At 43.6% G+C, this 25,799-nt stretch overlaps 1 protein-coding gene across 1 annotated transcript in view; it reads right to left on the bottom strand.

Annotated features, from left to right (window-relative positions):
* Positions 1-25,799, bottom strand: part of CACNA2D3 (calcium voltage-gated channel auxiliary subunit alpha2delta 3) — a 798,196-nt gene that overhangs the window by 403,901 nt on the left and 368,496 nt on the right. Inside the window, exons 7-9 of the mRNA XM_084794478.1 lie at positions 22,261-22,321; positions 22,022-22,172; positions 11,155-11,229 (exon numbers count right to left, since the gene is read on the bottom strand). Of these exons, the coding sequence (XP_084650604.1) occupies positions 11,155-11,229; positions 22,022-22,172; positions 22,261-22,321 (287 nt within the window). The remainder of the gene's footprint in view (positions 1-11,154; positions 11,230-22,021; positions 22,173-22,260; positions 22,322-25,799) is intronic.

Genomic DNA, 25,799 nt, shown 5'->3' with positions numbered 1-25,799 from the left:
CACTTTGGATGTCAGTCTGAGCTGTCCACAGCAAACTACCTCCATGTAAGACCCATTGCTTCTTCCTGCAGCTACACAGACATACACACACACACACACACACACACACACACACACACACACACACACACTCAATGCATGTGCATGCATGCAAGAGGCTCATCACACTGATGAGAAAGAGAAAACAAAACCAAGAACAGCCAGAGGCTCCATTTGTAAGTTTGCTCCCTGGGTCCATCACAGCACACCACATTATCTTCTTTACTCTGCAGTGTATAGATCCCAAACTGGTCCTGGAGGGACAGCCAGGCTTGGGGCGTCTGCCCCCTGAGTGGACTGATAATGAGAATTCAGATAGGGCATGCTGATCCATGCTGGATGTTCCCTTCAATTCCCAGCTGGCTGTTAAATGAGGTTAATCTAGCTCAACTCAGTGAGATTTTTTGAAGCAAATGCCCAAGAAACGCCGCGAGACTCCCAGCAAATATTTTACAAATTCACAACAATAACAAAAAAAGCCATCTTTCCTCTGTAAAGATAGGAAAGAGCCTCTGTGCCATGCACAGATGCCTTCATCATTATTTCCAGACTTCTACCCAAGTAAGCAATTTGTCTCTCACGGTCCCATTCCCAGGATGTAATAAGCTACACAGCACACCGACATCTCTGTGCCAAGAGAGCAAGAGAGCAGGCGCCTTCCTAGGAAACGTCTTCAGCACAAGCTGCCAATCCTAACATGTTTCGGGAGGCTAAATAAGTGACCATTTGGGGGCTGTGCCAAGGCCTGCTGAATAAGGTTGCCAGGGACCTTGGCCTGCAGAGCACATGGTCTGGGGCGTCTGGGTTTGGCATCTAGGTCCTCCCCAGGCTCAGTGGCCACAGCAGAGGCAGAGATGCTGCAAGCCTCCCAAGTATGCCATGTGATGGGGGAGGTGGTTCATGTTCAGATGAATTGGTACCCAGACTCAGGCCTGAGGAGAAGCATAGAGTGTAATTATGCCTGCCTAAGACCATCAGTGGTTTTCATAGCTCATCTCAACCAGGTTTGCCAACAGGTTTAATCCTGTAGGATAATTAAAGATAGAAGACAGGCACAGGGCCGCTTTCCAGCACTGATGGCTGAATCTGCATATAGACGAAGGTGCATTGTTTTGCCTGCCAAGTTTTTTTTAACTTACCATTATTACTTCATTAACATATTCAATAGGAAGCATACAGAGAGAAAAGCAGAGGCCTGTGAACACCCACAGTTCTCTTAACGGAAGGCAGAGCAACGTCATATAGAAGTTACTGACATGCTATGTGTGAGATCGTCTTCCGCCAAAGGTTTGCTGTGTGTGCATCCATCAAGTCCAAATGCAGGGTACACGGCTGCACCTGGATGGCATGTTTGACCATTCTCTGATAAACAGAACATACAATTTACTATGAATCCTCCTAGTGGTTGTTTTGTTACAGGCTTCTGTCTTTGTCCTGAGAATAGTGCCCTGAGTTCAGTTTGTCTAGTATGAAAATGAGACCCTGAGCTTGATCTCCTTTGAAACAGGATGTGATGAGCAAATGGATGGGGAAGTACTCTAAGGCTTTGCAAAGTATGGAGCCGCAGCCCAAGTTGAGGGGGTGAGAGGCCTGGACTCCTGTTAACCCAACACACTCCAGATCTCGTAGTCAGTTTCCAATCCAATAACCAGGGCAGTTATAACTATAGCTGCATGAAAACCAAAGTGTTAATTTTACCCAGCACATGGATTTTAAGATGCATGGTCAGACATCCTGGTCTCTGTACTTTCATGTCTTCCCATCAGAGACACTTGTTATAATACTAACATGAATTCTTTTGTGAGACACATTTTCTTCCAGATATTAGACGCTGATGAGTAAGTCCCAGAGCTCCCTTCCATAGTAACAGAATTCTGTTAACAAGTCTCTGGTGTGATCCTCAGTCTGGGCTTTGTGCTGTGTACAATGTAGTCACATTTTGTCTGGAGAACGTTTTATTTACTGATGACCAAAGACATACACATGAGACTATGCCAAATCCTAAAGCAAAATCCCTGTTATTATTGGGTAAATACTTGTGAAATGACATCCCCTTCTAGCCTAGTAGATGGATGATTCCATTAAAAAATAACCAATTACTGGGGCTAGAAATGGCTTAGCACTTAAGAAAACATGGTGCTCTTCCAGAGGAAATGAGTTCAGTTCCCAGCACCCACACTGGGATGTACACAACTTCCTGTAATTCTAGCTCCAGGAGATGCCGTGTTTTCTTTTGTCTGCTATAGGTATCCACAACTCATATTCACATACTAACCCCCTACACACACACACACACACTCTACACACACACACACACACACACACAGACAGACAGACAGACAGACAGACACACACACACACACACACACACACACACACACACACACGGGCAGGGAGAGGGGGAGGAAGAAGGGAGAAGGAGAGATTGTTTCAGCAAACCTATCCATGTGCTAAGAAATCCAAAATAAAGGGCTCAATAGATCCCCACCCATGTGGAAGCAATGAGTAAATGTCACATGATTCTTCATGCTACACACAGTTGTGCTCTTTCTTACCAAGGTGAATATCGCAGCACCATAAGACTACCTCACTGAACATCACTCATCCTGCCATGATCAAACACATCCTACTGTTTACCCTTAATTCAGAATTGGGCTTTTCTTCTCTATAAGGCAAAAACTGTAGAAGAATGAAATAATATCAAGTTGTATAAGAAAGATAACTCTACCTGCTTAGCAAGGCAATGGGTAGGTGATATTGGGCTTCTTGACATATATGTGACTGGTCTCGTTCTGTCTTTATACTGTGTTTATTTGCACATGCCATTCAGCATCTTTATGGTTTAAAAGTCTGTCTGATGAGCTGGCCAAGTATGCTGGGGACAGCCACTGTATACATTGCTAACAGTAATAATAGCACTCATGAGAATCTAACATGTTCCCCATTCCTAAGGTGCCATATCTATATTGTGCTATATATTGTTATTTTTTTCCTTTTTTATTAATTTATTCTTGTTACATCTCAATGGTTATCCCATCCCTTGTATCCTCCCATTCTTCCCTCCCTCCCATTTTCCCCTTATTCCCCTCCCCTATGACTGTTCCTGAGGGGGATTTCCTCCCCCTGTATATGCTCATAGGGTATCAAGTCTCTTCTTGGTAACCTGCTGTCCTTCCTCTGAGTGCCACCAGGTCTCCCCCTCCAGGGGACATGGTCAAAGGTGAGGCACCAGAGTACATGAGAAAGTCATATCCCACTCTCCACTCTACTGTGGAAAATGCTCTAACCATTGGCTATATATTGTTATTTAATGTATTTTTTTCAATGCACATTGCCTATCTTTAGGATTTTGCCTCCAGTTAAATACAGATGAACAGTGAAATTAAGAAATCAATAAATTGTTGAGTTTATTCAAGGTGGAAATTCCATCCAAGGTAGAAATCCTCCATAAACCCTCATTTGATAAGGGTTGAACTGAGAGGAGGTGAGTGGCTTCCATGTGCTGCATTCGGAAAGGTCTGTAAAATCTACATTTAGCAAAACACATCTTTTCTAGTCTCATTTACAGTTTATGCCAATGACAGGAAAATTATCATTCATGGGCGATGTTTGTCTATTGTCTATCTTTGCAAATAAAGTTTTATTGAGACACAGCCAGGACCTTTCATTATGTTTTGTCTGGGTCTCTTGTTGTGCTATAATCACAAAACCCAGCCATTGTAACAGAGACTCTATACCCGCTCCAAAATGAAAATATTTACTATGCAGCCTTTAACAAGAAGTTTCTGACATATAATCTAGACTCTCATTTTAAAAATCACATTAATTCCAGTGCACCAAAGTAGAAATAAACACAATGACAAGAAAATTGTGCCATATTGACAGTTTTAACCCAAATTATATGTTGGCACATGACCTAACATAGATAGTTCCCAACAGCAATTTGGCTACTTTTAAATAAGTGAATTGATCAAATACATATTAATAGATAACTATACATAAAAGGGTAATATTTGAAGAACGTCTGTCTGTCTGTCTGTCTGTCTGTCTCTCTCTCTCTCTCTGTGTTTTATTAAATTGTATACACTGAATATTAACTGATCAGATCTAGACTCATAATATTTAAAAAGCAATGAAATCCTTACTCCTTTTACTACTTTTGCACTTAATGAAAGTGAGATCATTGTCCCCTCAACAAACTTTATCTTCTTTTGTATTTAAGCTGGCAATATTTATTTATATGCAGAAAAAGCTACTTATCCACATGCCCCGCCCCCACAACACTGGTACACTGCACACTGCATATTTCTATGGCCATGGGAGGCAGGAGGTTTTAGCATCCTGATTGTCCCCCTTCAACAAAATTCAGACTGGAAGAAACAGCCCCATGGAAAACTCAGCCACTCTGCTGCGTCCCTCGGCTAGTTTAAAGAGCTTTGGTGTCTACTGATGCCAGGGGAGGAGACGAGAGCTGCCAAAGAAGATGGGGGTCACATGGGTCTCTGAGCTTGGCTGATTTTGCAACAGCCAATTCACAAATGAATCTTAAACAGAACCATGAAATTTGGTGGATTTCAGGACATCTTCATTATAAGACCAGAGAAAAACCATATCACCCTCCTTCCTCCCTCCTGCCCCCCTCCGCTCCCCACAGAGACCACGGGAGGTTCATTTCAAGGTCTGATGAATGGTTCAGAAGGCCTGAAGTAGATTACAATGTGAATTTTCTTGTTTGAATTCTATATTTGAACTCCAGACTCACCCAATTTGTCATGGTTTCTTTTTCCTTAAAGAAAATACCAGTCAGTTATTTAGTATATAAAACAGCAAAGCTAAATGTTCTCCAGACAGAAAACCACACCTTTAGAAGACAAAACCAGCCACTTAAGAGACCTCCAGACCCCTGCCCAGGGATGCCGGGCTGTCGGCTATTTATTTTATGCAAAAATCATCACAGGAAGCCAGTTTTGATCAAAGCCAACCAACATTTCCAGCCTCTTCTTGCCCTGTTTCAAGACACTGTAAGATCCTCACATTCCTTTTCTTGTGTTCTTTAAGCAATTTTATCAAATGCTGGCTTGATTTAAATGCCCATGCTCTCATCTTCAGGCCCCTGGATGAAGGCTACAGCACATCTTATACATCACAGTCCTCAATGTGACCTGCCGGAAGCTCCTCGTGCCCCTCAGGGTAGCTGAACCTTCAGCGGCCATGGTGGAAAAGGTCACATGGTACAAAGTGTCTGGGATGACAGGGGGGTGTTATTGGTAGGAGGAGGGAGACAGTGTCAAGTAGCCCCCTATCCCTAGAACTTGTTGGGAACCATGCCTGAACCTGCTGGTCAAAATCAGCTGCCATTGCTGCTTACACTGACGGTTCTACACAGGTGACGATGCTCTATTCCCATTGGAGATGGAAGGGGAAACAGTTCAAAGCTCCCATCAAGAACATTCGATCAGAAGTAACTTGAGAGAAATGCCAGTATGAAACCACCCAGTTTCATCCCCGACCCCATCACATTTTGATGACCTTGATTATTGATTATATTAAGAGGTGCTGTATGTTCATCATTTTGTACACTGCATGATAATTAATGGCAAAAACATGAAGAACTCCAACTTCTATCGCCAATGATTTCTAGATCTTCTATTGAAATGGCAAGGCAAAGCAAAACAAAACAACAACAACGAAAGCAATAGCCACAACAAAAATCTTCATAAAATCTTTTTTTAAGTGGCTCAGGCATTTGTTCAGGCATCTACACCTCCAGGAAACATCTACCTCTTAGCTCTAACCTGGGCAAGTCTTTCCGTGTGGAAAATGGGCATGTCTGAGACCTTACTCTCACCTGCAAGGATGGGCAATTGCTGCTGTCTGGCCACTGCATTGCTATTAACTAGTGAAGGGGTCCCTGACCTATCAGAACCACACGGGAGAACCACAGGGTATGACTCCAGACAACAGAAACTATAGTTAAGTGAGTATATGTATATTTACACCTTGCTTTCCATGAATGGTCCATGTCAATGTCACACCATTGCCGAATGAGTGCATCAGGTATATGGCACACATAGAACCGATGGCAAAAGCAGAAACCTGTTCAAATTTATTAACAGAGCTCACCCCTATTTAAAAATATCTTAAGATACCAATGGAAACTGACTGTTCTGTCTTCTGAGACTGTTCTCATAATAAAGAGAAGCTTTTCACCATTGTAAAGAAAGCTGCAACCAGTACTTTTCTAACACAACTGAAGAACTTCTGTCAAGTCTGCAAACTGCTCAGCCCTGGATCCTGAATCTGCACTGGTGTTTGTCCAGAGACTGTCATAGCTAAATGGTTTTTACTTAATGCTTTTACTTTACTTGAGATATATTTTTTCATAAACTGTAAAGTTCAGGTCAAGGCTAACTATACACATTTGCATTGTTTATGGATGTTGAGTTGCTTCACTGTCATTAACGATCAAGGATAGCCTTCCTTCCTCAAACTGCTTTGCAACTTCTTTTTCAAAAACCAAACTGAGCACATCTGTGTGGGTGTCATGTCTGTGTTCTCTGTTCTGTTCCATTTATCTCTGTGTCGCCTCTCCTTTCTACCAATGCCAAGTCTTGGTACTGTTAATTATTGCCTTCATATGGGACAAATTGATTGCTCCTAATTTATTCTCCTTGAACCCTCTTTTTTTAGCTTGTATGTATATGTGCATATTTGCGTACATGAAGGTAGCACAGGTGTTTGTGGGTGTGTACATGCACAGAGAGACCAGAGTAGAACATCAGTTCTCATTTCTCAGGTAGCACTCATCATTTTTTGAGAGACAGAAACAAAGAAAGACACAGAGAGAAAGACAGACAGAAAGGTACAGAGAGAGGGGTGTGGGGAAGGAGAGTGACAGAGACAGAGTGACAGACTGACTGACTGACTGACTGATTTCTCAGACTGGAACTTGCCAAGCAAGCTAGGCTGTGTGGCCAGTGAGTCTCTGCCTGTTTCTGCTACCCCAGTGCTGGAATCATAAAGTGCACACCACCACCCCCTGGCCTTTCAACTTTAACTTAGTTTCTGGGAATTGCGCACACTGGCTACTTTTCTAGAGGACTTGGATTCAGTTTCCAGCACCAATATGTTGGCTAAAACCATCTGTAACTCCAGTTCCAGGAGCCCTGATGCCCTCCTCTGACCTCTGTGGGCCTTAGGCATTCATGTGGTGTGCAGAAAGGCATGCAGGCAAAACACCCATACACATCAAGTAAACTAAAGTTTTAAACAAAGGCAAGCTGTCACAATGTCACCAAAGTCATTGCTAACTGAGGCGAGGAAATTATTCATCTCACTTTGGAAAGGTGTTATTTGAAAAACAAACATGAATGAGTCTTAGAGTTTTGAGTAGATGTGTTTCCCCAGTCAAACACTAGTCTAGCTATCTTAGGTTTTAGCCTGTTGACATAACAGATTAGACTCTGATGCTGAAACAGCCTTGCATAGCCAGAGTCAAGCCTACTTGGATGGCGTATTATTGTTTTCTTTTGCTCTATTCTTATACATCAGAGAAACCCCCTCCCACCCCTCCCCTCCAAAGTAAAATGAAATAAGAAGGTGAGGGTGATCTCTTAGTATGTTCTATTTGGCTTTAACACTCAACTTGACACAGCCAGAGTCACCTGAGAAGAAAGTCTCAACTGAGGACTTGTCTAGATCAGATTGGCCTAAAGGCATGTCTGTGGCAGGACTGTCTTGCTTGTTAAATGATGCAGGAGGGCCCGGTCCACGGTGAGCAGCACCATTCCCTAGGCAGGTGGTCCTGAGCTAAACATGGATGTGTGAGTGAGCAGACAAGCAGTATCCCTTCACGGTTTTGATTCACGTTCCTCCCCCAACTTCTCTAAGTGATAAATTACTACCTTTAAGCCAAGTCACATGATTTCTTCTCCTAAATTGCTTTTGGTCAAAATGTTTTATCACAACACCAAAGGTGAAACTAGAATAACCCTTTCTATTTTTTTTAAAAAGGATATTATGTAAAACTGGTATTAATTCTTCTTAAAGTATTTGGTACAAATTGCTAGTGAAACTATCTGGACCTGAAAATTTCCTTGTGGGGGGGGGGGGGAGGGCTTTTACAGTATGAATTAAGTTTTTCTTAAAAGTTATAAGACTACTAAACTATCTATTTCATCAGATTGATTTTGGTACATGTGGACCATTTTTGTTAAGTTGTTGAATTTACAAGCTCAAAGCTGTCTATAATGTTCTTTTATTATCCTTTTAAATTTTACTTATTTATTTATTTACCTACTTATTTACTTATTTATTTAATGTATATGAGTGCTCTGTCTTCATACACACCAGAAGAGGGTATCATATCTCATTACAGATGTTGTGAGCCACCATGTGGGTGCTGGGAATTAAACTCAGGACCTCTGGAAGAGCAGCCAGTGCTTTTTAGCTGCTGAACTTTCTCTCCAGTCTTCTTTATTGCCTTTATAATGGCTTCAGGATCTGTACTAATGTCTCTTATTTCATTCCAAATATTTCTGATTTACCTTCTCTTTTTCTTTTTGTAGGTTTTGCTGGATCTTTATCAATTTTCATGACTCTTTTTAAGGAGGCAGTTTGTTACATCTCAATGGTTATCCCATCCCTTGTCTCCTCCTGTTCTTCCCTCCCTCCCATTTTCCCCTTATTCCCCTCCTCTATGACTGTTCCTGAAGGGGATTTCCTCCCCATGTATGTGCTCATAGGGTATCAAGTCTCTTCTTGGTAACCTGCTATCCTTCCTCTGAATGCCACCAGGTCTCCCCCCACCCAGGGGACATGGTCAAATATGAGGCACCAGAGTTCGTGTGAAAGTCATACCCCACTCTCCACTCAACTGTGAAGAATGTTCTGTCCATTGGCTAGATCTGGTTAGGGGTTTAAAGTTTACCACCTGTATTGTCCTTGGCTGGTGCCTTAGTTTGAGCGGGACCCCTGGGCCCAAATCTGCCTATCATAATGTTCTACTTGTAGGTTTCTAGGACCCACTGGATCCTTCTACTTTGCTATTTACCCATGCTTCTCTCATCTAGAGTCCCAATAGGATGTCCTCCCCTCTGTCTCAGTTTCCTGATAAGTGATGGCTTTCATGGGACATGCCCCTTGGGCTAGTATGCAGATATAAGTGAGTATATACCATTTGAGTCTTTCTGCTTCTGGGTTAACTCACTCATTATGATCATTTCTAGCTCAATCCATTTGTCCTAATTTAATTGATTTATGTTCTATATCATTATCTTGCTTCTGCTTGCTTCCTTTTCTTTTTCATTTTGCAAGCTCCACTCGATAATCTTCATTTAGTACTTGCAAGTGCTGTCCTTTTTTCTGCCCCTTGACTCCGCAGGAGGTATACTGTCACTCATACTGGTATTTCATGTAACCTTTCTCTATGGTTGTTTTGGCAAGGAAAACAGCTAATTCATTTCCATATTTTCAAGTCTAGAAGCCCCTGGCCAGTTCACCTCCTGACCATATTTTAGGATCTTCATGTCTTTGCTTACTAGAACTGTTTAGCGTTTCAGTGTTTCGAGGGAGCAAGCCAGATTGGTCTGATTGACACATAGCCCTTCCCCATTGCACCATCAGACACTTGGATTCTTTTTCAAAACTACTCTCTTGTTTCTAAGTTACCATAAATTCAAAAACAATTTTAAACAAATTCCTAGCCCATTTTCTCACCCAGTGCTTTGTTGTTGTTGTTGTTGTTGTTGTTGTTGTTGTTGTATATAATATTTGATAGTTTCAAGTTTCACAAGACTCTTCATTCTTTACAGAAGCTACCAGAGAAGGCTTTGGTCATTTAAGTGTTCTTCTCTTTAAAATTGAAAATTTTATTCATTGGTACCTGTTTGAAACCAACACTGAAGCATCAGAATAGGGTGGAATCTTCACCCAAGCAACGGGTGAGGGGAAAGTATGTAGAGAAACCTGTTGTAGTCTGTCATCTCCGTTCCCAGGACACACTCATTCTTTGAGCTACTCTGTCCTTATTTCTTGCTTGTAAAAATGAAGGGATTGGGTGTGTGTATGTGTGTATGTGTGTGTGTGCCCATATGTATGCACATGTGCACGTACATCTTCTGCCTCCAAAACTGCCTCCATCTGTGTGCCAGCTGGAATGAATCTCTCCCAGTCTCCTGTATTTCTCTTCCTTAGAGATTCCTAAGCAAAGAGCTTCCCCTGCCTACCTTTAAGGTAGCATTAATTTCTATGCCACATGGGCTAGGGCCAGGGCTTTTCTATGTAGCATTTGTCCAATGCTCCACAGAAGCCTGTCTTGGCCGTTACCCTCTGTCTCATGGGACTCCTCTCTCCAGAGGAAGAGAAGTCCTGTGTAACATCTCAGAAAATAACATGAGCAATGTCATCCATGAGTTCTGTGAGACGTGACAAGGCTACAGCTAAACTGTTACTGGTCAGAGTTACCACAGGTACTATGGAAGGGAAATGGTGGAGGTGTGATAGTTGGGTAGGTAAGTCAAAAAGTCGTCTGAAGGGAAATGATATATCATGGTAGAAGTCTGTTATAGGGGATTTTCTAGAAGGCTCAACATTGGATAGAACCTTCAATCCCATTTCCTAAGGTTTTTCTTCAACACAGTATTTATTCAATGAGCCACTCTTGAAACATTTAGGATACAGCAGTCCACATGAGAAGCTTACATTCCAGGGGACACAGAGTATCACAAAAGATAGCCCAGTGGTGTTTCAATCCAATGTAACCAGTGAGAAAACAGAAATAAGAAGTGGATTCATTTACTCAGTGGGATTTCATCAAAAACCATATTGTCTCTGCGATGCCAACAGAGATACTGAGCACACACAATGTCTGCTGTTGGCAAGAGGGGAACGAAGCCAATCCAATGGATTCAGAAGAAACAGGAAGCTGAATAAAGTAATTATTTTACTGCCATGATTTTATATGTGCTTCTCAGTAAACATTCCACAACCTGGAGTGAGCTCCAACAGCCCTCATGAATGCACATCACATTCAATGAGATTTTAAGAGTTCAGAGAGCAAGCACAATAACAGGATAACCCCAGGCCCCAGGTGCTCGAGCCCAGAGGCAGTCCTACCTCCTTATTGGTCCTGTCCGCTTGCACCAGGGTTCCATTCAGACAAGGTTCCACGTAGTGAAGCTCTTCATTATACTGCAAAGGGCGGAAACAACCAAGAGCAAACATTAAATGGAGACCCCCAAAGGATACTAGTTAATAGTCAAAGGGTGGTAGTTAACAGTCAAAGGATACACAGCCGCATAGGAAGATAGCGAGATCACAGGCTCCATTTGCTCAGACAACTGCAATTAAGTGCTAAAGACAAACTTGTCTGAGAGAAACCTAAAGAGTCTATGCTGAAGTACAGCAGGGTGCATACTGCTAACTGGCCATTCTTCAATAGTGGCTGGGCAGAGAGCAGTCACACATCCTCCTGGATGCTCCTCAGAGATGATGGAGCAGGTGGATTGGGTGGTACAGTTCCTGCTCCAGCTTCAGCTTCATAGAACCAACAGATACCTGTATTAGTCACACACAGGGGGACATAATGGGGGAAAAGAGGGGCTTTGATGTTCTCAGTGGCCCTGGAAGGGTGGGAGGGGCTTTTGATGATGCTCCTCCTATATAGTAGTACCATTTGCAGGGCTTTGCCCAATACTGCCTTCTCCAAAACTTTGGATCCCCAGCAATCCTGGATATGACCCTTAATTTTTATCCTCAGCACATGACCTTTCCAAGGGCTTCCATGGGCTCTGGGCATTTGGATTGGCTGACCACTCAAGTATCCGTACTCATTAATCCACACCAAAGGCATGCTCTGGTCATTCTACATTTGCTGCTGGTCCCTCATATGTCTCATCTTTTCCTTCTGACCTTCGCCTCTGAGAACTGTGCAGGAACTCGTCTGCTTGGCTTCAGCTTTTCCTGGCTGCCTGATGCTCATCCTATTGATTGTTTCAATCCCATACCCACTGGGAAGGGACCGCAGGTGCAAGAGAGGCACTTAGTCAAGGCTCTTTCCTGTATGTTCTATAGAACGTCTAGTTTCCTTCACTAGGAACCCCCAGCTCACAGGGAAACTCCAGTCTTAGTTGCTCTACCTGGCCCCTTGATACTGTGATTGGCTAAGACCAGTTGTGAACAGACACATTATAACCCTGAACTGAGTGGATCTGGGCACAGCTCTAAGCCCCACAGTAGGTATCACAATCCATTCGTTCAGTGAAACCACTAGACCATTTCCAATTGGACAGCCAAATACACACAGAGCTGCCGAGGGAAGCGACCAGAAGCAACTCACACATCCACTCTAGAACAAAATCTTGCTGAGGATTTGACATTTTAGGCTGTGATCAGCAAGCACCATGGGAAGGCCAAGCAAGACACAGAGTGAAATAGAGGTTGAGATTGGGACACTCACTCTGGACAGATGCAAGTACATACCTGCAGCTGCTACAACAGTGAGTATAGGCAACAGCACCACATGCAGAGAAACTACCTACGGGGTATGGTGCTGCTCTGGGCAGTTAGTTGCTATGGAGCCCTCCCTCCCTCCAGACTCAGAATAAGCTTCATCTATAGTTTGACTTAGCCTCAAGTACTTCCAGTAGCAAATCCTTTACAGACAGGGAACCTGAGGAAAAACAAACTGCAAAAAGCATCAGTGACTAAGGCGGGAGTGGTGTCCAGGTTTCTGACCTCACAGCCACTTTATTTCAGGATTGCAAAGTCCTCTGCATACCGGGGGCCTCTTTCATGTCCCATCAGGCTCACACCTATGTCCCTCTTAAGCCCTTGTTTCTGGTCTTGCAAATGCATCTGGAAATTTTCATTTGTCCAATGAAGTGTTGAGTAAAAGCAATGGATGCGCACCCTCCCTACGCCCTTCGCCCAAGTGTGGGGAAGCTAACCCAGGACTGCTTTTCCTTGCTGGGGAACTTCTTCAAGGGTGGTAGGTGTTTGAAGAGGATAGTGTCAAGGGACTGTGGTGATGTTCTATTTCTGGAGTCAGGCAGATTAAACAAATTTATTCACCTTGTGATGACCCTTTGAGCTGTATGTATGCGTGTATATTCTTGTTGTGATAAACACAGGCATGCTGTGTTGAAGTTAACTGCCAAGGAATAGGGTGTGGCATTTGGTCCCCAGAAGGGAAGTCACCTCTGGATTCAGGAAGCACATACACAGATCAACTGAAAGTCTTCACCAAGGTTCTTCTGCAGTTTGGAGGAAGACTGGAAGCTGCCTGGGAGACAGCCATGCCTTCTCCTTCATCTCCCTTGCAGACAAGTGACAAAGGAGGGAGAACAAGAAGGTGAGGCCAGCATGGGTCTGCCACTGATGCCCTCTGAACCACAGGACTAAGACTTCATCTGCCTTCCTTCTGGATCCTTCCATCAGGTCATTACATGCATACATGTTAAGGCAACCTTTGAACCTTTATTAAGCTATAACATAAGTCAGATTTAAACATTCTTGAGGGTCCCACTTTGGTTCTTGCTTTTTAAAATAATGTGTATGGTGTGTGTGTGTGTGTGTGTTTGTGTGTGTGTGTGTGTGTGTGTGAAAGAGAGAGAGAGAGGGGGGGGCGCATGTGCATGTCATGGGGTATATGTAGAGCTCAGACGTTACATTTCTGTCCTCCTTTTTATCTAGGTTGAGATGTTGTCATTTAGCTGAGTGTGGTGGTGTGTGCCTTTAATCTCAGCACGGATCTCTGCGAGTCCAAGGCCAGCCTGGCTTACATCATTCATCACTGCACACGCCAGTCTAGCTGGCACAGGAACTTATGGAGATTTCCCCTGTCTGTCTTTCCATAGGAGCACCATCAAAACAGAAGTGTGCAACATACCTGGCTTCACATAGATTCTGGGGATTTGAACTCAGGCCCTCAGGCTCACATGGCAAGCACATGTGACCAATTGAGGCATCTCCCCAGCCGTATTCTTGCTCTTAGCCCTCTGATTTCCAGGAAACTTAAAAATGTTTCACCAACACTCTTCCTAAAACATACTTTTAAGGGTAACGCCTATGGTTGTGGAGTCCAAGATTAGTGTTAGGACAGCTGGCACCACGTCCTGTGCTGCTGTCTACACTGTGTGGCTGCAGCTGCTAAACCTTGCTGATCCCACCTCCTAAGACCTACCCATCTTGTGGTAGCCAGCAAAGTGGACCTGTGGAGATGGAGGGAGGTGACAGATCCGAGTGAATGTACTTTTCTAATACAGAGGCTAGCAGATGTTGGGGGGAGGGCAAAGAAGACCAGGGAATTTTGTCCTCATCAGGGAGGTACATATGTAATAATCAGAACCAGACTCACTGTCATTGAGTGCACTGCACCCGCAGTAGAGGGGTCTACTCTGAACCCCAGCCAGCTTGTTAGTGGCATCATCCAAGCTTGCAGTTTCCTAATTTCCCCTGACTACATCAGGACTGAGCCAGGCTCAGCAATCTGGTCTGTATCACTGTCGGGTGTGGAGATGGCCATGTGTAGAGAGGATTGGGACATGCCCGGCAGCTGAATCAAGCAAGCCCACTGGCCACAGATGCTCATCAAACTACCAAGGGGCTGCAAAGGATGCCCTGTACATGGATATGTTTCTTAAGCTCCAGCAGCTCCCCGTTTGGACATCTTTCAGCTGGTACTTGTTTACAGATGCTCACTGGATGCCCTTGCTATTTTACAGTGTATGTATGTATATGTGAAAGCTGTATATGTATGTGTTCTTGTCGGTGTGTGTATGTGTCTATGTGTGCACATGCATGCAGAGACCAGAGGTCAACATTAGGCGTCTTCCTCTCACTCTTCACCTTCCTTATTTAGATAGTCTCCAACTGAACTTTGATTGGCTAGAGATTTGCAGATCATTGATTGGCTGGGCTGGCTGGCCAATGAACTCAAGAGATCTGCCTATCTCTCTCCCTCCCTCTTAGCACTGAAGTCTCAGACACTTGCATGCTATGTGCCCAGGTTTCACATCCTAGAAAGCTGACATTAGGTCTTTGTTCTTGAGCAGCAAGCACTCTACTGACTGTGTCATTTCTATTCCCTGTATTTGTTTTATGAATTAATGGCATTAGATGGTCACATCAGTTTCTAACTGAAACTGTGGTTCCTGCCAGCCTTAGGATACAATAGTCCATCCATAACAGATGTCAGTATCCCAAGGAGAAACTAATTCATCCTCAAAGGTGCAATTTCTTCTGTGTTCTACTTTTAGCTCCTCCCATTAACTAGGATTCCACTATAGTGGCGGCCTTCAACCACCACCTCCTACCAGAGTAGCAAGTGCTTCCTCGGTTTCTCTTGGCATGACAGGAGAGCCTGGAGAGCCCAGAATAGATCTGGACCAACAACCAGATGCATGCTGAAGGAATGCCACCACTGTAAGAGCTTAGAACCTGTCACATGACCCACAAGAGGAAGGGGTCTCAGTCATTGTGAGCTTTCTCACCCAAGGAAAGGAATTTCCTTGAGGCTTCATCTTTGGATTCAAATAGTCTCTGCTTCTGCCACATATAAGCTGGGTCTCTTGGACAAAGCGTTCCATCGCCATGAGCCACAGGCTCTGAGTCAGAGGCTCACTGTGAGAATGAATGAGCATGCTCAAGGGCCTGACATGAAGAGGTAGGCCACCAAATGTGTGTGTTAAGTATACAGGAGAGGAAGAATATAGCCATGGGAATGCAATGTGTGGGCACAGTGACAGACTGGCAGATGAGCTACAGAGGAAGGGAGAGGTGCCAGTAGTGGGACCAGTCTTCTCTATGCAGCAGGGGCCATGACCTCTTGGCTTCCTTGGAAGAACATTGTATATACATTTGTGGGGGACAAAGTGATGCTCCAGTGGGAGCAAATGGCCAACCTAATGCCCAAGACAGAAACCAAGGATTCTGCTCCACATCACACTCCGAGTGCTCCCAGCAACCCAGGTCTCTGCAGTCTAGGAGATGAAGCATTGTCAGATCCCTCCCAGGAAGGTGTCTAGCATATAAGTCTTTATTCTCCCATTTGTTCTCTGAACATTAACAAGGTATATAAACACTAGCTTAGTTTGATCACATCCATCACCACTGACTGGTCATGAATGATTTTTTGCCCATTAGTTGTAAATGAACATATTTATATATCTGCTCTTCTTTTTCATGATAAGAAGTGCAAATCTCTGAGCCACCACAATCTTCCTCGGATATTAGACTATTTTCTAGCATTCCTCTCTCTTGTTGAAAGGCTATGTCCCTATCTCAATGAGCCATCAAACTCATGGCCAGGCAGCAAAAAGCATCTCACCACATGTCTTCTTCCTTCCTTCCGCTCAGTCTCTGTAAGCATTTCCCACCTCTCCTCTTCCATCGGCCCAGCACAATTCTCAGAAAGAAGACTACCAGGAAAGGCTAGCTTTAACCTCAACCCTTCAATGGCCAGACCACTCTTGGGGAGAATCTGAGAACAAGTATGTGGCCATGGAGTAAGCATCTATACATTCTCTATTGACTTGTGCACACCATAGCCTGAGAGCTAGCCAGTGGCCATCTTGCCTTTGGTCCCAGATATTGCTAAGGTACCTGAGCTTCATGTCAGAAGTCCGACTTGGTGAAAAAGAACAATACATCTTTAAGACTTCACGGGATAGACTATCAGTTGCCTAGACACTGGGATGAGGGAAGGCCCAGTAAGAGGGGAGAGGCTTCTAGGAAGGTCTCCCACATCACCCTAAAAGCTGAGACTCCACATGCCGATCCTGAACATAGCTGACAGGACTTGGGTGATATGGCCTCTTTCTCTGTCTCAATGCAGTCCAGTTTCTCCAACCAGCACCGTTCTGGTTAAATCTCCCCCATCCCAATAAGCTCCAGACATAGTCAATTCTCTCTGAAAGAGAGGATCAGTTTCACAACCTAAAAATGGTGCTTGTCTTCTCAGTAAGCTCTTTCCTTTTTCCATCCCTGACCCAACCATTGGCTTACATCTAATGTTTACATCACTTCGGATAGCCAGCCGGGCATCACCTCTTCTAAAACGTCACCATGGAGTCTCCTGCTGATGCCTGCTCTGTCTCTGTCCCTGCCAGGCTCTCCCCTGAGAAGGTGCTGGCCTTGCTGTACCATGAGTAGCTGTTCCTGGGCTTCCCAGGAACCAGGAACCAGACAGACAGTCACACAGGATCCCAGGGGTGATGAGGCAGATGCCTGTCCTCTACAAAAGCCCAGCACTTACACCAAGCACATAGCCGTATTTATTAAACCAGCTGATCACAATGACAAAAAAAAAAAAAGGCAAAAATGTAGAGAAATCCATTCAACACAAAGCTGAGGGGGAAAGCTGAAGTTTAAAAAAAAAACTTTACCCATTTGAAAAACAGATTAATAAACAAATAAATAAATAAATAAATAAAGGAACAAGTAGATATATTCTAGAGAATTTGAAGTTCCACCAACAGCCTATAATATTAAAATACTGGAATGGAGGAAGCTGATGCAAAGAAGACTCAGTTAAGTACATTTATAGTTTTGCTCCTGTATTTTTAATGAAATGACCTGTCGGATGAAAATGTAGGAAGTATGGGATGAGGTAGAGGAATCCACAATATTTTCAGCATGGCAAGGCATCCCAGGGTCTTCTAGCTCACAAAAGTATCTTCTGAAATTAGAAACACAACTGGCTGTAATTAGTCGTGCAGCCCTGATGAGCATGGAAAGCACCAACCCAGGCCTCTCAATACAGCTTCTATTGCTTGACAAAGCAGAGCCACAGCTGGTAGAACACCGGAGAGTTAGTTCTAGGAAAAAAACCTGTGAATTAGAGACAGTATCAGAAATTTGTAGGATGGACTAGCAAATGATTCTCTCCTCAGTACCATTCTGCACAAACAGGGCCTGCAGGAAGCCTTTAAATTGATTTCACAATATCGGCCTAGTTAATGCCTGGCTTAGACTTCAGTAAAATCATTTCTCAATATCTAGCATCAGATGGAATCAGTACCCTCATTTTTATGATAATGTTGTTCATTTAATGCATGGCTTGGAGAAAGACTTCAAAGTGAATGAGAAAACATATATGGGTTTTCTTGTCATAATTTGACCTCAAATTTTAACTCCGACTGCATAAAACACCCTTATTTCCCTTCTTCTTTATAATTCTGTCAGTGAGTTCTTAGCTTTAGGTAGAGTTTTTAATACCCTGCCCATCAAAGATAAAACAATGTTTATTTATCTTTTAATATTTATTCTCTTAAAAGACCCAGACCAAGAGATTTTCAATATAATACATAAGACACACATGACAATGAACTTAACAAACTATAAAGCTGATTTAAATGGCCATGAAACATCTTTCCTACTATTTAAAAAATCCCCCTGCCATCCTGCATTATAACACTGAAAATCAAAGGTAGTGATGAATCCGATTTGCCTAAATATGACCCTACAGTGCATGAGGGCTTCCAACACTGGACATAAGGCCTTTACTCTTGATTTTTTTCTCTCTAAGAGACCTCCTCAAACATCCACGTGGCAAGCAAAGAAAGGCTGGCCATAGAACAAAGGTAGCCAAGGAAATGTCCTCTCTATTGGCAAGTTTCTGCAAGAACAGCCCACTCACGCATGCAGGGCATTCTGGGTAGAGGTATAAACACCTCCCTGTATGCACCTGCAACCATTAGTACTTGGGATACACTCAAGAAAATGATCATTTTAAACAGAGCTGGGGGAAATCCACACCACATTATGACGACACATGTACAAGGTGGAAGAAGGAGGAAAATAAGAGTCCACAAAGCAAAACTAATAAAATGCAGTGAGCACCAAAGACAGCTCAAGGGAATGCAAGTGATAGCTACCACCTCTGACTCTACCACTAGCTGGGGCCTCCAACTGTCAGCAAGCGTGCAAACTTACACCATACACGGTGGATGCTGTGATAGGACTGCCGCAACCATTTCTGTGCAGATATTATCAATCAAACATACACCCAATCTCATAAACATACACACATTATCTTCAGTGTGCTCCAGGCCATGGCAAGCCTATCCACCGAAGCACTCTCAAACAGAGGTGAGAGCCTCACAGCACAACAATAGCATAAATATATAGCAAACAAAGAGGTCTGTGACAACATTGGGGTATATGTATATACATTTGTGTGATAAACATATATCAACTTGATATATATCAACTATATGTTATTATATATAGTTGTATATGTAATATACAACATATGTGTTACAATATGTAGTTGATATATATATATGTTTATTTTAAATAAGATAATAGAGACAAATTACTAGGTATTCTCTGAAATATGATCTTATTTATGGAAAATATATGGGCTTAAGTCAGAAGGATGTCTCAGTGGGTAAAGGCACTTGCTGTCAAACCTAAAGACTAAGTTCAATATCCAGGACCCGCAGGGTAGAAGAAGAGAAAGTAGTCCTAAAGGTCGGCCTCTGACATCAAAGGTAACACATAGTAAAATGTAGTGTAATGTTTCTACATCTGTGGATGCGTATATAGAGAAAATATGAAATAATTATACCAAATTGAAGAAGAATAAAAAAATATAAATTGTCCAAAAGATTTATAAGTGTTATTCATTCAAAAGCAACCATCATAAAGAGTTGGTGTTAATTCTTTGTCTTCCAATGTGAGTTTGCTACTATATCTGATCTGTTCACTTACACATGAGTGGAATGGAGATCGTGCGTCTATCATAAAGGGTTCAGGCAAAACTATTCAGAGTTCCCAGTGATCACAATAACTCTGCAGATCGTCTTAATTCATGTTGAAAACTAATGAACAGATGCAAGGTGGTGGTTAATGTCCCCCTTATTCTGTAAGGGGACAGCTAAGGGTAAAGAAAAATATTTTTCCCAACTACTCTATAATCGCTGGCTGTCTCTGTTTAATTATCTTAATCAGCCTTCCCTCATTATTGCATTGACACTGTATATCTTAATGGACTTACATAGATTATTTCAACTGATTGGTCTTGTTAACTGAACAATAAATTCTGACAGATAAAGGATGTAGGGTGTAATTAGTTGGCTCCCCTTCTTCTGTAAATTTCTGATACTTCTGTGAAACATAATTAAAGATTAATAAGAAAGATAGTCTCGAATTTGCTGCTTCTTATCTGTAAAGGCTCCAGGATATGTGAGGCTCCAACCATATTTCCCTCGTCACACGGAGGCTGGCAACTAGGGGAGACTCTGATTAGAAAGCCAATGGAGTCTTGATCTGAAAGCCTCATTGCAAAGGGCTAGGCCTTGAGCTCAATGTCTTCATGGCAAGATGGTCGAGGGGCCTAGCTGCATCTGCTCCACTTCTGCACCAGAGAGCCAGAAGAATGGCAAAGGCAGGCCTGAGGCTTCACTGCGCACCTTCTCCTCAATGCACTTTCAGGGCGGTGATTTATGCGGCCCCATGCCTCTGCCTTCATACCGTGTGCACAGGGCTGAGGTGAAAGGTCAAACAGGGAGCTACTGAGGACCTGTGGCTGTGGGCTGCACATAGTGAGTAATTCATAGACAGTAGCTACTATTATTCATTCCACCAATATTTAAACTTCTACATTTGTCATGCATTGTCCTAGGGACTGGGCACATATCTAAAACAACCTTTGCATTCTAGGAAGACAATGGTCTCCTTCTTTTCCAATGACCCCTCAGAGCTTTGAAAATCTTATTAGACTCATTTATTTGGCAGAGGCACATCTGTGTGCACATGTGTGTGCCTGAGTGTGTGTGTGTGCACATGCATTTGCATGAGTGTGCATATATGCACATGTGTCGTGGCAAAGGAAAAGTATTATTAGTGTATGGGTCCGCGGGGATTGACTAGTGTTGTCAGGTTTGGTAGCAGGCATCTTTACTCACTGGCACATCTTGCTGGCTTTTAAAACCCTGCAGCTATTGGTTCCTTTGCTTTGTGGTTATGCCTTTCGGTCTGGAGGTCTCATCAGAAACATGTGGGAAGAGAACCCAAGCAATGCCCTCACCATGCAAACACCGGCATCTTAACTAGAGACCACAGGCTGGTGTTCTGTCTCTGCAGAAGGATGCTCTAACGTAGGACACGATGACCACACACTCTGTCCAAAGGTATGGGAAACTGCACATGGCAGAGCTGCATCACCAGAGCACTGCCCAAACTCCAAAGCCCAAGCTTTGTGTTCCTTGCCACACTGCCTCCATTGTCACCTGCTGCTAGTGCATGACCCAAACATAAATACGGCAAAGCACACCTGCCCACAATATCCACCTGTGCATCTGAGCACCACAGGGGGGAAAGTTCCTTGTGATGGCAGTGTTTGAAAAGAGAGGGAAGCCTTTGAAAGGGGAGGGGCTCAAGGGACACAATGATAATAACAGGAAGAGCTGCAGAGAGTAGAAGAATTGTAAACTGGAAATGGAATACATCCCTCTGATGTACCTCTGTCACTACCCAGCACTGGCACTCTATCTGGATCTCTATCTGCCAGTCTTGGGACCCTGGACATTCTACCGACACTATCTGAGTGTCCTCTGCTCAAGCCAGGCCGCACCTCCTGGAGTTGCTATTGCGAGGGAGCTGCAATTTAAAAAGGCACGCTGCTCCCCATCTTTCCGTTCTTTAATCTTTCTTCTGTTACTGTCATGGAACATGGGATTGACCTGGCTTAAAGGTCATTATCATGTGATAAATTCTAGCAGCTCATGGGACATCTTTGCAAGTTTATTCCTCAGAATCCCCCAAAAGGCTGAAGAGGCTGTTTGCTGACCTCAAAGAAGCAATGCATTCCACAACATTCTTAGGCCCTGGAAGACCCCCACCCCCAACTGTTCCTGAGTCAGTGAATAATAGATGGGCTTAACCAACCTTCATCCTCTGGTCCCTAGACCCTGTACATCCAACAGCGACAATGCAAATGACCCAAAGTATAAAGAAAGCACAGCACGGGTGCACTCACTGTGATAATGTTGAAGAAGTCATCATCACCCAGCGTGTCAAGAATTGAGGAGACTGTTTGCTTAGCGATGGTCAGGCGCAGTCCTTTCATGCTGCCACTGACATCCACTAAGATGACGACATCCTTTGGAGAAGTCGCTGCTTGGATGTACCTGCATGGAGGGGCATTAAGGAAACATGAATGTGGCCTCTCATCAAACCTTCTCCCAAAATTGACTAAGAGCTTTAAGCACTGCCTACCATTTTCTGTTCCTGCAGTCAAACGCGATGACTCCATTCTCATCTGGTTCCCATTTAATCCCTAGAAGAAAAAAAATGGGCTCATGAGAAGCCTTGAGACTTCAAATGGTTATTTGTAGTACTTCAAGACTGCTTTGTTTTGCTGACCAAATAGATGGGGTGAAAAAAATCACAACCCAGGAGCCCCTCACTGGCTGTTCATCCATCTCTAGGAAGCGCCCTCACCTGGTAGCCCTGTAGCAAACAGGGCCATAGCCTTCTTCAGAAAGTTGTGGTGAGGTAGAGACAGCCTCAGCAAGATGCTGTCTGTGATGAAAGGATGTGATGCCAGCCCATTTCACATCTATCTATAAAGACAGCCAAGATCATCTCTCATAGCAGAGCAAGGTGCTGAGCTGCGGGGCATCCTTCCAAGGTCCCTGGGCAGCACTGGTCCCATCCCCAGACCCTGGTGAAGTCATGTCTACAGCATGGGCTGGGGAGAAACCATGTGACCTGGTGGTCCCGACTCGGAGTTGTTTCCTCTCTGCTCCTGTTTGAAAGCTCAGAAATTTGGCCTGCATTTCCATGCTGAAATGAAATAGCTCTAATTATTCGGCAAAATAAACCCAGGCCTCTTGAATCCAGCCCTTGAAGCCAAAGGGTTTTTTCCCATATACAAATCTGATCAAGTGGCACTAGTCTCATGGTTTGAAAACCAGCAATGATACAAGGGTGGAATTCTCTATGTAAATGTTATTTTAATAATATTTCATTTCAGGGCCAACAAGATGGCTCAGCAGGTAAAAGTATTTACTGCAAAGCTTGATGATGTAAGTTTACTCCCCAAAACCCATATGTTAACAGGAAATAACCACCTCCTCCAAGCTGCCCTCTGACCTACATACATACACACACACTGTAACATGTGCCTACATGTGGTCATACATACATACACTCAGATACATACACATTTATTAAATAAGTAAATGTATTAATTTTTATTCATTTATAAATAAAAGTAATTACTTCTTTAAAACAAGTTAGGACATTATCATTGGCTAGCAGTGATGCTCATGGCTAGGGGACTTCCAACAGATTTTGAATAGGGGGAAAGAAAGGTTATTTTCATGGGTGAAATTCTTAATTTTAGATGCAATACTGACTGCTTCCTTTTCATTCACAATGCCCAGCATTCTTGACCATGCAATGGTAATAGCAGGCTGGGCCAAGAGAACACCCCAAACTACTAGACAAATAGCCAGGAGACGGTACTGTGTACCCCACAGTGACACTGTGTTCTGCCCTCCTTGTTCCCATGCTTCCATCTGCACTGGGGCCTGCTTGAAAGGTCTCCCCTCCAGAGACTGGAAAGCAGAAAGGTAAAGAAAGGGTCAAGTAAAAGTCATTAAGTATAAAGATAAAATATAACTGACATGACAGTGCACAGTAAGAGGCCATAATGTGATTATTCCAAACGTATCTGACACAGTGTTTTGTGGAAAGTCAAGCATAGTCAGGATGGCACAGATCTTTTTTTTTTTTTTTAAATAAATTTTCTGATTTACTCAAGGGGCTTTGGGCATGCTTCTTATATTCATCATGTGTGTGTGTGTGTGTGTGTGTGTGTGTGTGTGTGTGTGTGTGTGTTAGAGAGAGAGAGAGAGAGAGAGAGAGAGAGAGAGAGAGAGAGAGAGAGAGAGAGATAGAGAGAGAGAGAACATGAGAACATACAATTGCACTGTTAGGGCCTGTGCATATCTACAGACACTGTGTGTCATCTGCCATCACTCTCTTGCTCTCTCAGTCTTCTTCCCACAACATCTGTACTGCTGTGTGCACTTCCAAAACTTCTAAGAAGGGCTTAGAGGTGGAGCGTAAATAAATGAGAACACTGCGTTGCTGCATATGGGCTTGTGACTGTCCGCATCTCCACAGGCACTGCTGACATTAGTGCCTTTCTAAACGTCCCTATCAGATTGGTCTGTGGGGAAACTAGTGAGGAATACAATAGCAGCACAGAAGTAGACATGAAGAGGATGACTCTGTGCCGGTCAACTTGACACAAACTTGGGGAATCACCCAAGAAGGAGTCTTAATGGAGGGACTGCACACAGACACTCAAAAAGAAACCACAAGTGGCCACAATGCCAGGGCAAGCAGGTGTCTGGGAGTCAGAGGAGGTGAAAGATGCACCAAGCATGAGGTGATGAGGCATTATTTTGCCAGGGCTCCTGTACTACCTGAGAGGTGGCTTAGCAGTCATGTTCAGTTCTAGCAGCTTTTATCCCAACTGCTGGAGCAATGCTCTCTGCACCCCTGGGATCCTCACTGGAACATCCTGCAATGTGGAAGCCAATACCCTTTGCTTGCCAGAAAAATTAAGATACTGCCAAGTGCTGGGACCACTTCTCCAAAACAGCGCACTCAACTTCAAATTTCACTGAGCTTATGCATGAGTTTCTTGCTAGAGCTTGGAATCACTCGTTCTCTGTCACTCGCAACCCAGATTTCTGATAAAGGTGTTTTCCACAGAGGAAGCTTCACAAGGGCAGACTGGGGAACTTGACCTCTGTTACCTAATTTGCCCTCTGATCCACAAGTGCTCACTCAAGGCTTCCGATAAATCTAGGACTCCAGATGCACTTGTGATAAGCAAGGAAGCTCATCCTGCCTAAGGTCAGGTACATTTGTACCAATTCGTGCTTTTACCATACTGTGAAAATGGACAGAAGCATCCTAGCAGGAAAAGCATCCCAGTGAAAATACCTACACCATGCTACCTGCCCTTCACAAACCATTTCCGGGGTCAAGTGGACACATGACATCATTCAGAGCAACTCAACATCTTCAGAAGACTGTACCCATGTGCTTATTGATACAGAAGAGGCAGACATCCTATGGACTCAAAATCCTGCTGAGAATATCATAAAATAACTACAAGCATTCTGACTGAACTGATCTGACTAACAAAAGCCTCATCTATAAATAAACCTCCCAATTACATAAGCCCTTTACGGTGACTCCCTTTGTTTTCCAATGTCCTTGCAGCTATATTTTAAGGACTTCTGGCTGGTGGAGACAACTGATGATTTGTGGCTTCTACTTATCTTTTCCACCCTCATTCCAAACCCTCCTTGGTCAAACAGCCAGGTATTCAGATGGCTGCTAGGTAGGCTTGCTTGCCCCACATGCTCCAGCCTTAACAATGTGCATCAAAGTTGCTCTGTTGGGCACATCAAGGCAGACTGCAATTTGATGACATGGAAACTTTAATGGTCCATTGTTTATTATAACATTGTCTATAATAGGATGCTTATTGCTTAAATGGCTGTGAGCTCCATGAGGAAGCGTGTGCACCCTGCTGAACAGGGCCCTTGGGAACTGTTGAATAATCTTGGGAGGCAGATGCCCCGGCAGACAAGTCTCAGGCCACAGATGCTGTGCGCAGGGCAAGCAGATCCTCTAGGCAAGGATGATGGTGTCTGTGCAGCAACATCCAAAGACATCAGGTGCCTAGTCTTACTTAATGAAAACATAAAAGCCTCCGTTTAATTGCT

The sequence above is a fragment of the Acomys minous genome, assembly GCF_964271855.1.
Source record: "Acomys minous genome assembly, chromosome: 9".
Taxonomy (NCBI): Eukaryota; Metazoa; Chordata; class Mammalia; order Rodentia; family Muridae; genus Acomys; species Acomys minous.
This window is presented reverse-complemented; position numbering and strand designations above follow the sequence as displayed.